The sequence below is a fragment of the Mirounga leonina genome, unplaced genomic scaffold (genome assembly GCF_011800145.1).
Source record: "Mirounga leonina isolate KUSES-001 unplaced genomic scaffold, KU_Mleo_1.0 Mir_82, whole genome shotgun sequence".
NCBI classification, from domain to species: Eukaryota; Metazoa; Chordata; class Mammalia; order Carnivora; family Phocidae; genus Mirounga; species Mirounga leonina.
In genome coordinates this window covers 8447789-8463718 of record NW_023270825.1, presented here as the reverse complement: position 1 = coordinate 8463718, position 15930 = coordinate 8447789, and the positions used below count along the sequence as shown (strand labels likewise).

The following is a 15930-nucleotide window of genomic DNA, read 5'->3' as shown; positions in this document are numbered from 1 at the left end:
TTCCTTCCTTCCTTCCTTCCTTCCTTCCTTCCTTCCTTCCTTCCTTCTTTCCTTCCGGTTAAAGTGACTCTGCATGAAAAGCCTGGGCACTGCAGGGGGCATAGAGAGAGTAGGAAACTGTCCAAGGCATTTATGAACCTCAGGCAGCATGCAGCACGTGCACTCGTGTGCGCACATGCGTGCGTGCATGCGTGTGTGTATGTCCGTGTACGCACACCATATCTTACGGATGCAGTACGCAGTGCTCTGGCATTGGGGACATGATAGGAGAGCTACAGATAAAATGCTTTGAGAACCAAAGGAAGTTGAAACTTAGGGAAGGTTCCAGAAATAGTAGCTGGGCCTGGAAAGTTGGGTGGAATTTGGGTACGTGGAGGTCTCGGCCGGCCTCCGGGTCAGGGAAAAGTAAGAACAGCCACTAGGAGTCCAAATGGGCAGGGTGCATAGTATTTCTTCAGGTCAGGGTCCTAAGCCCTCAGCTGGCCTTTGGAGATGTCACAGTGACCTCTGCAGTGGACCACGTGCCTCAGTTTCCCTACCTGCCTTGGCCATACACACAGGAAAATCTGGGGTCCGTGGAAAGAGCCCAGGCTTTAGGACCTGACTCGGGATGGGGGCCCACCCTCACCAGCCTGGCTCTGCAGGGGGCCTCAGCTCTGGCCCGTGCAGTGGGAATGCCGGTGTCCCCCCTCTGCCTCCCCCCTGCCTCCCAGGGCATGGAAAGCACCTCATGGCTCCCAGGGGCTGCAGAAGCAGCAATAGCCTATGAGGTGTGCTTTGATTTCCTTTCTAATATGCACACTCTCTGGGGCATACGTACAGCTCTGTAAGTTCCCACAAATGCACAGACGCCTGTGACCACAACCACTGTCACGATTTAGAGCCTCCCCTCACCCCAGACACTTCCTCCAGCTGCCCTTGCCGTCACCCCGCTCCCGAGGTCAGCCTGTCGTCCTGCCTCCTCCGGAACATCACGGGAATGGAATCACACGGCGCGAAGCCTTTTCTGTCTGGCTTATTCATGCGCTTGAGATTTCCGCACCTTGGTGTCCATCAGGAGCTGATCTATTTTTAGTGCTGAGTAGTCTTTTACTGTGTGATTGTACCACCGTTTTTTGGTTTTGTGTTTTTCTGGGCTGTTGAAAGACATTTGCGTTGCTTCCAGTTTGGGGCAGTTACGACTAAAGCTATTCTAAACATCTGCACAGATTTTTCTATGAATGTAAGTTTTCATTTCTTTGGGGGCAAATACCTAGGACCAGGATTTCCAGGTTGTTTGGCAAATGTATGCTTATAAGAAACTGCCAAATTTTCCAGAACGGCTGTATCATTTTACTTTCCCACCTGCTTTGTATTCAAGCTGTTCCACAAGCTCGCCAGAACTAAGTAATGATCTTAAAAATTAAATAAATAAATTAATTAATTAATTAACCATTTTAGTAGATGTACAGTGGTACCTCATGATGGTTTTATTTTACATTTCCCTAATGTTGAACATCTTTTCATGTGTCGTTCTGCCTTCTGCATATCTCCTGTTCAGTGACCGTTCAGAGCTTTTGCTCATTTCTCAAAGTGGATTGTTTTCCTGTTGTTGATTTTTCAGAGTTCTTTATATAATTAAGTTACAAGTGCCTTGTCAGATGTTGTACCTGTGATTTTGTAAATATTTTCTTCCAGTTGATGGCTTGTCTTTTCGTTCTCTTATCAGTGCCTTTAGCAGAGGAATAGTTTCTAATTTTGATGAAATCCGGGTCACCGATGCTTTCTTGTATGGATTGCACTTTTGGTGATGGACTGAGAACTCTTTGCCTACCTAACTCAAGGTCGCAGAAATTCTTCTCCTCTGTATTTTTCTGAAAGTATTATACATTTATGTTTACATTTAGATCTGTGATCCATTTTGAGTTAATTTTTGTGTAAGGCATGAGGGTGGGGTTTTTTGGGTAATTTTATAATTTTTATATATAACCTAGATCAGGTTCTAGGGACATTTTTATTTTTATTTTTTGCATATTGGTATCCAAGTGTTCTAGCATCATTTGTTGAAAAGACTACCCTTTCTTCACTGAATTTCTTCTGAGATTTTTTTTGAAACTCAATTGACCATATTTATGTGAATCTGTCTTGGGACCCTCTGTTCTGTTTCATTGATCTATGTATCTCTTCGTTTGCAAATGCTACACTGTCTTGAGAACTGTAGCTTTATAATAAGTCTGGAAATGAAGTACTACTGTGAGTTCATCAACTCTGTTCTTTCTTGGCTATATTTGGTCCTTTGTCTTTCATACATATGTTAGAATCGGCTTGTCTCTATCTACAAACACACCGGCTAGAATTTTGATTGGGATTACATTGAATCTCTACATCAACTGGGGGAGAATTCACATCTTCACAATATTGAATCTATCAGTTCATGACCGTACTCTTCTCTCAGTTCATTTAGCTATTCTTTATGAATTTCATCAGTATTTTGCTATTTTCAGCACTCAGATCATGTACATGTTTTGTTGGATTTATACTTAGTGCTTTCATTTTTTGGTGCTCTTGTAAATGGAACTTTAAAACAAATTCCAATTGTTCATTGTTTGACTATAGACATACAATTGGTTTTTTTTAATACTTTAAGTATGATGTTAGCTTTAAGTTGTTTTTTGCTGGTGGTTTTTTTGTTTTTGTAGGTGGTCTTTATCAGACTTAGAGAGTTTCCTTCTATTTCTATTTTGCTAAGAATTCTTACCATGAGTGGATGTTTAATTTTGTCAAATGATTTTTCTGCATCTATGGATACAATTATGTTTTGTTTCTTTTCACTTCTGTGAGTGTAATGAATTACATTAACTGATTTTTGAATGTTGACCCAGACCAAAAAAAAAATTATCTTTTTACGTATTGCTGGAGTCAGTTCACTAATATCTCTAATCTACTTTCTGTCTATGTTCAATTAGGATATTGATCCTCCGTTTTCTTTTCTTGTCATATCTCTGATTTCGGTAGCAGGGTGGTGCTGGCCTCACTCACCTGATTTGGGAAGCATTCCATAAAAAGAGCTAAAAATGCCCTTCCATCTTCTATTTTCTGGAAGAGATTGTATAGAGCTGGTGTCATTCTTCCTTACATGTTTGGTAGAATGAGTCAGTGAGACCATTTGGAGATTTCTTTTATTCAGAAGATTTTTGCCTCGCCTTCTGCAAGCGGCGGTCCCAGCATCAGTGCCACCGTAACGCCGTGGCGACGCTATTTGGCTCTGTCCTGCACGGGCACCTCTCAGGGACGCATCTGGGCTTTTCAAAGACTTCATGATGCTTCTTTGGGTCACTCACATGCATGCACAGCACAGAGCGAGCCCAGAACATGCGCAGGTTCTATGCAGAATTAGGGGATCCTTTCTGCACTCTCTCCCCCAGGATATTCCTTGGCTCCCGAGGTCCTTCTTTCCTAACCCTCCAACTGAGAGTCTGTGTTTCTGTCAACTTTATTGCCCTGTGTGTCACACAGCTCTGCATGGCCAGGATGCCCGCTGGGCAAAGCAGGAGACGAGAGAGAGAGAGAGAGAGAGAGAGAGAGAGAGAGAAGTGATAAAAGGAACTTCCCCACACAACTCAGACCTCGGGGGCCCTTTCTTCAGTTCCTCTGGCCAGAGAGAGAAGGGTTTTCTCTTGCAGTTTAGGTTCCCTGCCCCTGCCACTGCCCACCACTGCCACAGAAGTGCATCCAGCACCTGGGCCTGGCCTAGGGGCAGCCGGAGAGAGAAAGAGAAAGAAATTGTGGATTCCCCCAAACTCTCTGGCTCCCGGGAGCCCCTCTTCCCTGCCCTCTGTCTACAAAGAGGGGGGTTCTCTAGGGCTTTTGCTGTCGATGCTTGGAGACAGGATGGAGAACCCCAGAGAGCTCAACGTACCTGTGTCTTCAGGGCGGAAAATGGAGAAAATCACAAATACCCCACAATGGCCATAAGAGGCAAGCAGGCCTGGCTCTGTGCCCACCCAGCAATGGTAGTGGGGACCATACTTAGAATTAGGGGCCCTGGGCATTGAGTCCTTACAATCAGGACACGGTACTTCACCCCCACAGCATCCCACAGGGTGGTTCCCACTATTCTCCTCATTGGACAGATCGAAACGGGGGCCCAGAGAGGGTCAGTCACTGGCTCATGGCACACAGCCAGGGCTCAGCCTTGTGCTTGATTCTCCAGTTCAACGAATTACCAGCAACCTGCCCTCCTTCATGCTGTGAGATCTGTTGCTTTGTTCTTATCTCCGTTAAAGTGCATGAAATGTCATTTTTTGGCTGTGCGGTTGTCTATATTCCTTTTAAATGTTAAGCCCTTCAAGGTTTCCCCTGGGCATCCCTAGGGTCGATCTAGCACTTCCAGGTGCAGAGTAGGCCCTCAGCATTTGTTGAATGACTAACAAATGGATGGATGGCACTCCCAGTCTATCCAGCCCTTATATTTGGACCATAGAGACCCTGCGAGAAGGTAGTAAGGAGAGAAATTGTCTTTATAATGTTTGTAGGCTGCCTGGAGGCCTCCTGGAATTTTCCAGTGAACTAGGTCACCCAGAGAGCCTGGGCTGCAGATGGCGTGCTCTGGAAACACAAAACCGAGGGTGTGCCCCTTGCACAAACTCTGGAATTGTAGCTCTTTCTCAGAGTGACCACACACAGAGTTGCCAAATTTAGCAAATAAAAATGCAGGCGGCCCAGTTTGAATGACATTTGAATGTCAGATCATTTTTCAGTACGATTTTTTGCTGTAAGTATGTCCAATGAAATATTTGGAATATACTTACAGCAAAAAATGATTTTGTTGTTGTTTCTCTGAAATTCAGATTGCACTGGGTGAGGACTTTACCTAAGGGCCTGTCTCCCAGCCCTCACCACTCGACTCTCACTTTAGGACCGTCAACACCTGACTCCGGCTTTCTCAGCATCTGGCGAGGGCTTCTGAGCACTGAGCTTGGCCTTGGCCATCACTCATCAGAGCCGCTCCTGGGTAAGCGAGGCTCAGAGAGGGAAGAAGGGCCAGGTGTCTCAGCCCTGAGCAGCACCAGAGTGCCACCACCCAATGGAGACGGGGACAATATGGATGTTTCTACCCTTGTATAAGTTTAACTTTGAAACGCACAGTCTAGGAGCATCAGATCCATGTGGCTGGGATGCCCCAGGGGCCCTGCGGATGGATGGCCTTCTATGGGAGGAGGGTCTGGTGGAATCCAGCAGGAAGCCGCCAGCAAGGCCACTTCCCAGAGCCTCCAGCAACAAACACCCATTGTCTCTCTCGTCCCCTCCCCTGAAGCATTGGCATTATTCTGGAAACATCTGCCAGAGCCACCTCTGGTTACCAGGCTTTGAAGATTTCCCTTTGAAAACATTTTCTCTTCCTTCCTCTGTGGAGGCCCTGCTTAGGGGAGATCTATCTAACCTCTCTCTTCTTGGCAGGAACAGATGGGGACCCGGGGTGGGGGAGCCGGCAGGCCCGCAGTGCTGATCATAACCCACCTCGTCTGTGACCCACTGCAATGCTCAAAACATTGCTCTTAACGGTTAGAGGTTGAAAAATACCGAAAAGTAACAGACGCCCATGTGTCCAGTGACCAGAAGAGACTCTTTTTAATATTTCATCCTGTTTGCTCATCTTTTCTTAGAGTGAAATATTATAGACAAAACCAGTCTCCTTTGCCCCTAACCCTTGTCCTCCGAGGCAACCACTATGGTGAGTCTGGCTCATACATTTATAATCCTTGACTTCATATGTGCGGATCCATGCATAATATAGAGTATTTTGTAGGCATGCTTTTAATGTCAGGGATGCTATCTGACTTTATTTGGTGACTTCCCTCCCTGCCCCCCAACCACAGAAAGCGTTTTGCACCTGCTGCGCCCGCCCCATCTGCGAGGCAGCGTTTGATATTTCCCCTGTGTTTCTGGGGGAAACTTGAGCTTGGACAGGTTAGGTTAAGAAATGGGCCCTGACAGGGTGCCTGGGTGGCTCAGTTGGTTAAGCGACTGCCTTCGGCTCAGGTCATGATCCTGGAGTCCCTGGATCGAGTCCCGCATCGGGCTCCCTGCTCGGCGGGGAGTCTGCTTCTCCCTCTGACCCTCTCCCCTCTCATGTGCTCTCTCTCTCTCATTCTCTCTCTCAAATAAATAAATAAAATCTTTAAAAAAGAAAAAAAAAAGAAAAAGAAATGGGCCCTGACCGCCCAGCCGGGAAGTGCTGGCTCTAGGCTGAATCTCAGCGTGCCTTCAGAATTCTTGGCTGATGGTCCTGGAATTCGTTTGTTCACCCTCTATCTTCTGAGCGCCTGCTCTGTTCTAGGCCCTGGGGATGCTGCGGGAAACCAGGAAGGCTCCTGCTCTCCTGAAAGTTACCGTCAGGAAACACAGCCTTGATGGACAGCATGGACCTTGAAAGTTGACCTGTCCTGGTATCCCCTCTTCAACAAGCCAACAGGCTTTTTTCTGACCTGGCCATGACCACCTCCTCTGCTGGGGAAATGAGCTCTCCCCTCCTCCAGCCCCCGCCCCACCCTGTGACTCAGCAGCAAGATGCCCAGGGTCTGGTTCTGCCTCCCTGGACCTCTCTCTTCTGCAGGGTGTGAAGTTAGAGGTCTTCACCCCCAGATCTGCTTTGAGCTGAAACCTCATCCAAGGGTTCCACTCCCAGGGGGCTAGGACCACACCTGCCCACTGGTGTGAGAAAGCCTATTTGTCACTCAGTGGGGAGGGGCCTCTCCAAGGGACCTTCCAGATGCTTCTCTCACCACCCGCTTCTAGGGTGACTCAGCCACCATCCCTCATTCTGACCATGAGTCCTCCTGTTCAGCTCTTTCCAACTTCCAAATAATGCAATCGAGGCTGACCTTTTTGTTTGTTGTTTTCTATTCATGAGATTTTTGCTGTTTAAACTTGTTTTCACATCTATGGACACTTTGAACGTAGAATCTGTTTTACAAAGGAAAAAAAAAAAACATCAAAACCACCAAACACCTGAGCCAGATAGATCGAATGACAGTGCCAGCCAGACTTGGAGCATCTCTCAGCCTAAACATAAGTTGGGGAGCAGGGGGGCTGTCTCTTGCACCTACAAGAAGCACCTGATTAACTGATCGCATAAAAGCGCACGTCTGGAAACACCAGGGTCCCCATTCCCTCCCTTCAGCTTAAGTAGTTGGGTAAGAGATGCATGCAAGGCTCCTGGTTTTGAATTTCTACAAGAACAATAAAAGGAAAGAATATGAGGAATTACTGAGTGACTGTCTTGGACCACATTTTATCATCTGTGATTTTATTTCCTCCTTGCAAGAATCCTGCTGGTTCCACTGAAGGTAATGAATTATCTTCATTACTTACAGGCAAGTGGGTTAAAGGACGCACCCCAGCTCTACTATACTTACCCCCCGACTCTACTGTGCTCACCCACCTTGGTGAAGCAGGATTCACCTCCGAGTCTGTCTAGCGCCAGAACCCACCCTCATCCCCACACTCAGAGGCAAGAGCATACATCAGACACCAGCCGTGGTCTCTGGCTTAGGTGCAGGGCAGAGGCGGGGCTCACTCTGTGGAGAATGCACTGTCCCCCACGGGGGTCTCTGCGATTGGGTTGATGAAGAACAGCTGGTGGGGAGCCCTTCTGCTGACTTCGGTTCATTAATTCTACAGGGTCGTGTTTGTCACCTTTTTTGTGTTAACAATGGGGCTGAGAGAGCTTGAGATGAGTAGGTCACAATGCTTGCCTTCCAGAGAGTTCCCTGTATAGCGGGAGGCCAACCTCCAATTAGGTGAGCCTCTGGATATGTCACCTGATGGGACAAAGAGACTTTGCAGGTATGATTAAGGTTAAGGATCTTGAGATCAGGGGCAACTGGGTGGTGCACCAAGTTAAGCGTCCGACTCTTGGTTTTGGCTCAGGTCATGATCTCAGGGTCGGGCTCCATGCCCAGGGGGAAGTCTGCTTGAGATTCTCTCTCTCCCTCTGCCTCTGCCCCTCCCCACCATGGGCTCTCTCTCCCTCTCTCAAATAAATAAATCTTAAAAAAAAAAAAAAAAGGATTTTGAGATCAGAGATGATCCTGGATTATCCAAGTGCGCCCAGTATAATCACCAGGGTCCTCATAAGAGGGAACTGGGAGGGTCAGAGAGAGGTTGGAAGATGCCACACTGCAGGCTTGGGAGACAGAGGACGGGGCCACAGGCCAACGTGGGCACCTCTGGAAGCTGGACGAGGCAGGAGTAGAGTGAACACCTTGGTGGTAGCGCGGTGAGACCCATGTTAGACTTCCAACCTCCGGGCCTAGAATAAATATGTGTCCTTTTAGGCTACTACGTTCGTGGCAACTCGCTAAGGCCACCATAGGAAACTAACACGGGGACACTAACTGCGAGCAGGGGAGCAGAGCGTGAGAAGGGGCGCAGGGTGGAGGGTGTTGGGTGGAGACCCGGTGGATGGCAGCGGCCCCCAGGCAGGGTGGTTGTGGGGCCAGGTGCACCTGGGGCTGCTCTCTCTTCCCTGCCCAGAAGCTCCATCCAGTGTCCCCCTTTTCCCCACTGATTTGATGCAAATACCCATTGACCTGGCCCACCCCAGAGAGAGGGGAGGGGGGCACAGGTCTCGCCCCAGACCGTAGCAGGTCCCACGGCACAGGGCAGCGGAGGGAGGGCCTCTGCCCAGAAACCCAGCAGGGCCCTGAGAGGTGGCCACTGACAGAGGACTGGAGCGCGGGTTAACTCTGGGGCCCAGGGGCCCGGGGGCGGCGGCTGCGGACCGAGTCCAGGCGCGTGGGGCGGGAGAAGGTGCAGCTTCCTGCCCTGGCCTGAGCCCCCCCCGTTTAAGATGCTACCAGCAGAGTTTCTGTGGCCTCACCACAGTCCTGCTTCTGCTGTGGGCGGTCAGAGGAAGACCCTAGAGAAGGTGGGCCCCGTGGGGTGGCCGGAGCGCTGGCTGCAGGGGGACATCGGGGAGAGGACCCATGGCCCTCCGTGAACCCCGCAGGTGGCAGGTGGACGTCGGGGCTGCACGGAGAGGCCAGGGAAGCTGTCAGCCAACGTAGGAGTGACAGCCATTTGAGTCGAGAGAGGCTGTTATTCATCAGTCAGCGGCCAGGTTTTTATTAGGCACCACTGTATGCCGGACCTGTGCAAGGCTCTCGGAACCCCATGAGGAGAATAAGCAGATCGGGTCCTGCTCCCAGAGCTTGGCAGGCCACTGGGGAAGCAGACAGGAGGAACTGTGTCTCGGGACAGGTGTCCGTGAGGCGAGGACGTGGTCTTGGGGGCACCCGGGAGGGAGGGCTCCGGTGGAGAGGACCGTTGGCTGAGACCCAAAGCAGGACTGGGTTTCATGGGAAGGCCCTGGACCCAGAGGCTCCGCCGCCCGCCCAGCCACACCAGCCCCTCGACCCCCCTTGGGCTGCCTGAGCCTGTGGCGCCTGGGACCCAACCCTCTGCATCACCAGCTGGGGACCAAGAGGGAGTCACAGCTCGTTCTTTAAACTCTTAGCTGTATTTCTCATAGAATGCATGTCAATTGTTATTCTCATTTGTGTTTGTCCTGATAGCTATTCATATACACTAAATACGTCCGTTGAACTCACCATATTAATTTTATATAGGGCTAAACCGTAATAGACGTTTAAAAAGGGACACATTTATACGTGCAGCTCTGGCTGTATCCTCACTCCCTGAGCACGCCCCTGTGAGCAGCGACCCCCGAGGCTCGGCCCCTGGACTCTCCCGAGATCACCAGTGACCCTGTTCTCACTACACCCCCAGGTTGAGAGATGGCAGGTCCCCACCTAAATAAAGGACAGAGCTGTGTCATGGATGGATGAAGTGCCAAGCTCCTCTGAGCGAGCCTAGAGAGGCTGCTCTTCTCAGCCAAGCAGGTGCCCCGCAGAGGCTGCTGGGATTCGGGCTGGCCAAGCAGAGCTGCCTGAAGGTAGCCTCCCTCGGTCGATCCTGATGGTTCGCGCTCCCATCAGATGTGCTCCCTTTCTTCTTCCCTGCCTGCTCTCCTCTGGCCTCTTCTTCCTCCTCCTGGCTCTCATCCCCCATCCCCATGAAAGCAGGGGCCTCACCACTGTATCCGGAGTCTGGAACTCCGACACCTAATCCATACACCCTTCATACGTATTTGTCAGATGAATGACAGAGTGAAATGGCCCCCGATTTGCTCCCCTGTGGTCCAAGTCTTCCTGGGGACAGTGATCTTTACGTCTCCAAGCCCCAACATGGAGTCTGAGCCCAGAGTCAGGGTGACTGTGCGCAGAGCGAGAAGCTCTCAACCCTGACTCCACCACAAATTCGTGCTGTAGTCTTGACTTCTGTTTACCCATCTGTGAAATGGGGATATAGTGGTCTCTGACAGGATAGCTGAGTGGTGAATTGTAAAATCTCTTGCACATCCCCTGAGTATGACAGGGCCTCTGTGCTGGTAGGAATAAGTGCTTAATAAATGTGCGCTGAAGGAAAGCTTAACTGCTCAGTGTTCATTCACTCGGGTGCCATTCAAAACACACACCGTGGGCCTAATAGATGCCAGAGCCAGCCCTTTAGCCTAGGGCACATCAGCTCCTGGGGCGGTCTGGCTGCATGAAGGGTCACCCCCTCCTTTGAGTAGCCCACCTCCCCACCCCAGCCTGGAGCCTTTACTCTGATCTCTGGAGTGAAAACGTGCTGGCATCCTTATGCGTGAGGCTTTGGGAGTTAGAATCGCTCTTCTGGGGAGGGTGTCTTTGTGCACCAGGAGCTCTGAAGAATTCATACTCATTGACTCAGAAGTTCCCTGTCTGGGAATCTGCCACAATAAATAAAAATGCACGTAGAAGCACGTATGTACACCCAAATGCAGGTATGGGGTGTTGATTGGTGCATTATTAAAAAAAAAAATTTTTTTATTGTTAACATATAATGTATTATTTGTTCCAGGAGTACCGGTCTTACACAATACACAGTGCTCACCACAACACATACCCTCCCAGTGTCCATCACCCAGTCACCTCATCCCCCCACCCCTCTCCCCTCCAGCAACTCCCAGTTTGTTTCCTGAGATTGAGTCTCTTATGGTTTGCCTCCGTTTGTTTCCTGCAATTAAGAATTCCTCATATCAGTGAGATCATATGATACATGTCTTTCTCTTTTTGACTTATTTCACTCAACATAATACCCTCCAGTTCCATCCACGTCGTTGCAAATGGCAAGATCTCATTCCTTTTGATGGCTGCATAATATTCCATTGTATATATGTACCACTTCTTTATCCATTCACCTGTCGGTGGACATCTTGGCTCTTTCCAGTTTGGCTATTGTGGACGTTGCTGCTATAAACATTGGGGTGTACGTACCCCTTCGGATCACTACATTTGTATCTTTGGGCTAAATACCCAGTAGTGCAATTGTTGGGTCATAGGGTAGCTCTATTTTCAACTTTTAGAAGAACCTCCACACTGTTTTCCAGAGTGGCTGCACCAGCTTGCATTCCCACCAACAGTGTAGGACGGTTCCCCTTTCTCCACATCCTCACCAACATCTGTCGTTTCTGGACTTGTTAATTTTAGCCATTCTGACTGCATTATTTATAAAAGGAAAAAACCAAAATTTCTGAATCTCCAGTTGTAGGGGGATGGTTAAATTGCAGTTTTATTTGTGGTAGAATAATATACAATGGGTAAAATGGTGTTTTGATGGAATTTTTATGCAAAATTTTATATAAAACCACATGTTTAAACATGTGTTCTCTCTGTCTCTCACACACACATACACACACTCACATTGGAAAAAGGTGCAAAAGGAAAATATCTCAGTGTTAATAGTGGTTATCCTAAAGCAGCGAGGCTGATTCTCACTTTTTCTTTTTCCTCTTTTCTATTTCCTTAATGTTCTGTGCTGAGCATCATGACTTTACAAAGAGAAGAGGAAGGAAGGCATTTTACAGCCCATGCTGGGGTGGAGGGCCCGGCCGTGAGAGGGGGTCTGTAAGTCCCAGCGACTGCCCGCAGCTGTGGATAAGCTATGTGCCTTAACGCTTCCATCTGCGAAATGGGCATGAGGGTGTCTGCCTCCAAGTGTTGCCGTCTCTACTAATTTTTGTAGCTTAAAATAGGCACTGTCCATGATAACAAACAGAAGGAGAGCCCTGTGAGATGCTGTGTCTGAGCACAGGGTTGCTTGACCCGGCAGATGTCCCTCTGAAAGGCGGTTCCTCCCGAGGCCCGTGCGCCCAGGTTAATTCTCTCTCTCCCTCTCCACAGCTGCCCATGATGGGAGGCGCCTTCATGGACTCGCCCAATGAGGACTTCAGCACAGAGTACTCCCTCTTTAACTCCTCCACCAACGTCCATGCGGCCTCCAACGGCCAGGGCCAGCCGGAGGAGCCTCCGCGGTCCTCCAACGACACGGTCTTGCTCTGGATTGCCATCATAGCGACACTGGGGAACATTGTGGTGGTTGGGGTGGTGTACGCCTTCACCTTCTGAGGTTCGGGGCACCCGCGAGCTCCAGGCCGGCTCACCCCGTGCTGGGCTCACAGCAGGGCGAAGCTTTGTTTGGGGCATCGGCGCTGTTGGCCTTTGGCTGTGCCCACCTTCTGGAACCAGAAGTTCTGACCATGTGCACGTCCTCTCCAGGGGCAGCGACTGTGCATCAGGAATTCCCCCAAGCAGCCCTGATTTCCAACGTTCTGTGCTGTGGTCAAGCTGATCCAGAAAACGGGAGTGTGAGCTTCCAGTCCCTGGAGGCGTGATGGGGCAAAGCCTTCGCGAGGAGCAAATTGGGGAATTTTCTGAAACTGTATTTTAAGAACGTAAGACCAGTGGAAACAGCCGGTTAGGTGTGAAATATGGACATGGGGTGACGATCGCTTGCTGGCCGTAAATAATCACGTATGTGTCTGGTTTTTATGCCAACTTACCGCACCTGGTGTATGGGGTGCGGGGGTGAGAGCAGCCCTCAGAACTGGAACGTTCCCAGCCCAGCCCTGGTCTCCCACTCAGCCCTTTGGAATAGGGTGGTCGTGACCTGGGCCATAGAACGTTCCTCGTTTGACTTGGACCGGGCATCTTTGTCATCAGACACTTGGCCCCTTTTGAGACCCAGATGCATCGGCAGTCCAAGGACAGGGGGATGACTGGTGATGGGGTGGGATTTCCATGGGTAGGGGGTTCTCTGCCAGATGGACTTGCTCTTCTTTTTCAAAAGAGAAGAAGCGCCTTTAAACTGTAGATCTGCCATGTAGTCAAGTCTTCAGACCAGCCGCCAGAAGATGCTCTCTCCTCTCTGAGAAATCTCGGGATTTTAGAGATGGCAGGCTCATGCCCACCTGATCCTCCGACAGCCGGGAGGGAGAGGCACGGTTTGCCCTTGAACACAGGGCAGGTTGTCTGCAGCGGTCAGAGCAGGAGGGACGGATGTTTCCTGACTCAGCCGGGGGCTCTCTCAGCCCCAGTGAAGCACTCTCTCAAGCAAATCCCTGCTTCTCAGCTGCCCTCGGGGAGAATGCCCAGAGAAAGGGTCTGGAAGCTGTGTGCCCGGGGGGGCCAGGTGCTCAGACACCTGCATTTTACACTGGGTCTGGCTCCTGGGTTCTCTTGCAGGCATGAATGTGCTCTGTCCGAGTCAGCCTCCTTAACCTTCCTCCGAGTCAGCGGCTGTGGGGAAGGGGGTTCTGGCAAGTAAGGGAGCCTCCCGCGCAGACCAGCACAGGATGGGACGCGCTGGGGGAGAAGGACTCGCTCTTCTTTGTCCTTAGGAAAGGCGCCTGCACGGTACACCCCCCTTCCCCAGATAGCTGCCTTGTGCCGAGCAGAGTGGGAGAGGCTCACACGCAGGCTCCCTCGCTTGCAGGCCAGAAGTGGCTCTCTCCGTGCTTTCTCCCCGTGCTGTGCGAAAGAAAATAAATGGTCTAAACTTCCCCTCTGTGGTGGGGAAACTGAAAAGACTGGGTGGGCAGCCCTGGTGCTGTTTGGGGACAATTGCAAAAAGGCTGATTATGTCCCTGTGGTCTCAGGAGACATGGCTGTTTCTGAATGGCAGGCACAGGGACATCTTAATTGTCCAGAGGCAGCCACCCATCTGCGACGTTGGCGCCGGGCTACTGTGCTAACAGGATCTCCAGCCCGACCTCCAGACTGTGTCCTCAGGTGGCCACCAGCTCCTCTGAGCCACATGTGTCGCTGCAGCCATGCATGCATGCCCGGCGGCTTCGGCTCAAGTGGAGCTCGTGAGTGCAGAGCTGGTGTGACCTTTGCCAAGAGGGAGAAGGGATGGGGACCTTCGGCCCGGGCTCCTTCTGGAATCACTGACAGGGCCGTGCTCTCAGCAGGACCAGACTGGGCAGGGGGGCGGGGGGGCGGGGGGGCTGGGCTGGGTGGTCAGCCGTTGCACACCCATCATCCCCGCTGCTTCCCGAGCAAACTCTTCCCTGTCTCAACCCCCATGTGTGCCCCATGAGCAAGGGCTTTCTGAGACAGGTGTCTTCATGAGAACCCAAGGAGGAGGTCGAGAGCCGGGGTGGGGAGGAGCCTAGGCGATGCTTGGTGTCTTTGTGGGGGTCACTGCAGCCCAGATATTCTGAGTCCTTACCTTCTGACCCCGCATCCCCGAAGGAGCCCTGTAGAGAAGTAGGTGGCAGCTCCCTGTTCTCCAGATGGCCTGTGGCGATGGCAGTGGGAGCTCTAGAGGGTTCTGTGTGCCGTGACCGGGGAGGGGAGGAACGTGTGGTCCCAGCTCCGAGTATCCAGGGCAGCCCCAGCGGGCTGGGGATTCTCTGGGTAATTCTGAGCGCAGGGGTCTCCCCTACGAAGGCTCTCTCTTCCCCTGGCGTAAATGCCAGTTAAATTCAACTTTCAAGGAGTTCTCCCTCTTTGGTCAGGGCCACAGACACAGGGCCTGGAGACCTGGGCCATCTTGTCCAGACTTCACCTTCGGCGATTATAGTGACTTGCTCAGGGTCACTCCATCCCAGTCTCCTACAGTGTTTTGATCTGGTTTTTCCCACCATCACTTAGGTAACAACGAGGATAGATGTGCACGTGGATGTCCAATGAAGGGTAAAGGACAGATTTCCAGCCAGAGGGTGTGCTGTGCTGTCCCTTCTGCCTTACTCAGTGGGGTTCTGTCTTGGATGTTAGGTAACGGGCAGGAGGCACCATCTGAGCATTGTGTCCAGGCACCGTGCTGGGCCCACATGTGCGTGTTTAATCTATACGATCACCTTACAGCATCCTTACTCCAATACATATGGAACCAGAAGCTCAGGGGAGCAGAGTAACTTGCCCGAGGCCACACAGCATGAAAGTGACAAGCTGGGATTGGAGTCTGGACCCTCCAGCTCTAAAGCCAGCCTCTTTCTGCCACACCATGCTGCATTCACTGGCTGGGGTGGCACCTCCAGGGCACATTTAAGCCAGGCTCTGGGTCTACAGAGGCCATTCCTCGAGGTCCCATGTCGTGGTGTGGCCCCGGCCAGCTCTGGCTTCCTCCACAGGCAGAAGTCTGACTATCCTCAGAATGGGGCAGGCTCGTACCCCTGCCCATTGCCCTTTCTCTGTCCAAGCTTCAGGGATGGTGGTCCCTGTCACCTGCCCCTCTCTTCAAAGCTGAACACAAGTGTGTTTGTGTGGCCAGAGATGTTACCAGAGAGCAGCTTTCTTGGGATACATGCCGAAGGACCCTGGCCAAGACCCGGAGCCCAACAAAGGGGCCCACCCAAGGAGTGAGGCTCATGCAGCCAGATTGCCGGGGAGAGTCAGGATGATCCGTGTGGTAGGTGAGGCTCCGGCCCAGGCTCAGGCCTCCTGTTGGGCCCCAGGACTCTCCTGAGCAGGCAGGACGGATGCTCCTCTCTCACACCCCAGCCTGGGGCTCCCATCTGGCTTCTCCTGGGTGAGGTTGGCCCCAGAGCCCACCTTGACTTAATGAGCCAGCACTGAGGAA

The 15930-nt window shown here is 51.2% G+C and overlaps 1 protein-coding gene across 1 annotated transcript in view; it reads left to right on the top strand.

Moving 5' to 3' along the window:
* Positions 1-14326, top strand: part of CUNH14orf132 (chromosome unknown C14orf132 homolog) — a 50117-nt gene extending 35791 nt beyond the window's left edge. The window contains exon 2 of the mRNA XM_034992581.1: positions 12249-14326. Coding sequence (XP_034848472.1) covers positions 12249-12473 — 225 coding nt within the window. The 3' untranslated portion in view covers positions 12474-14326. The remainder of the gene's footprint in view (positions 1-12248) is intronic.
* The last annotated feature ends 1604 nt before the right edge of the window (positions 14327-15930 follow it).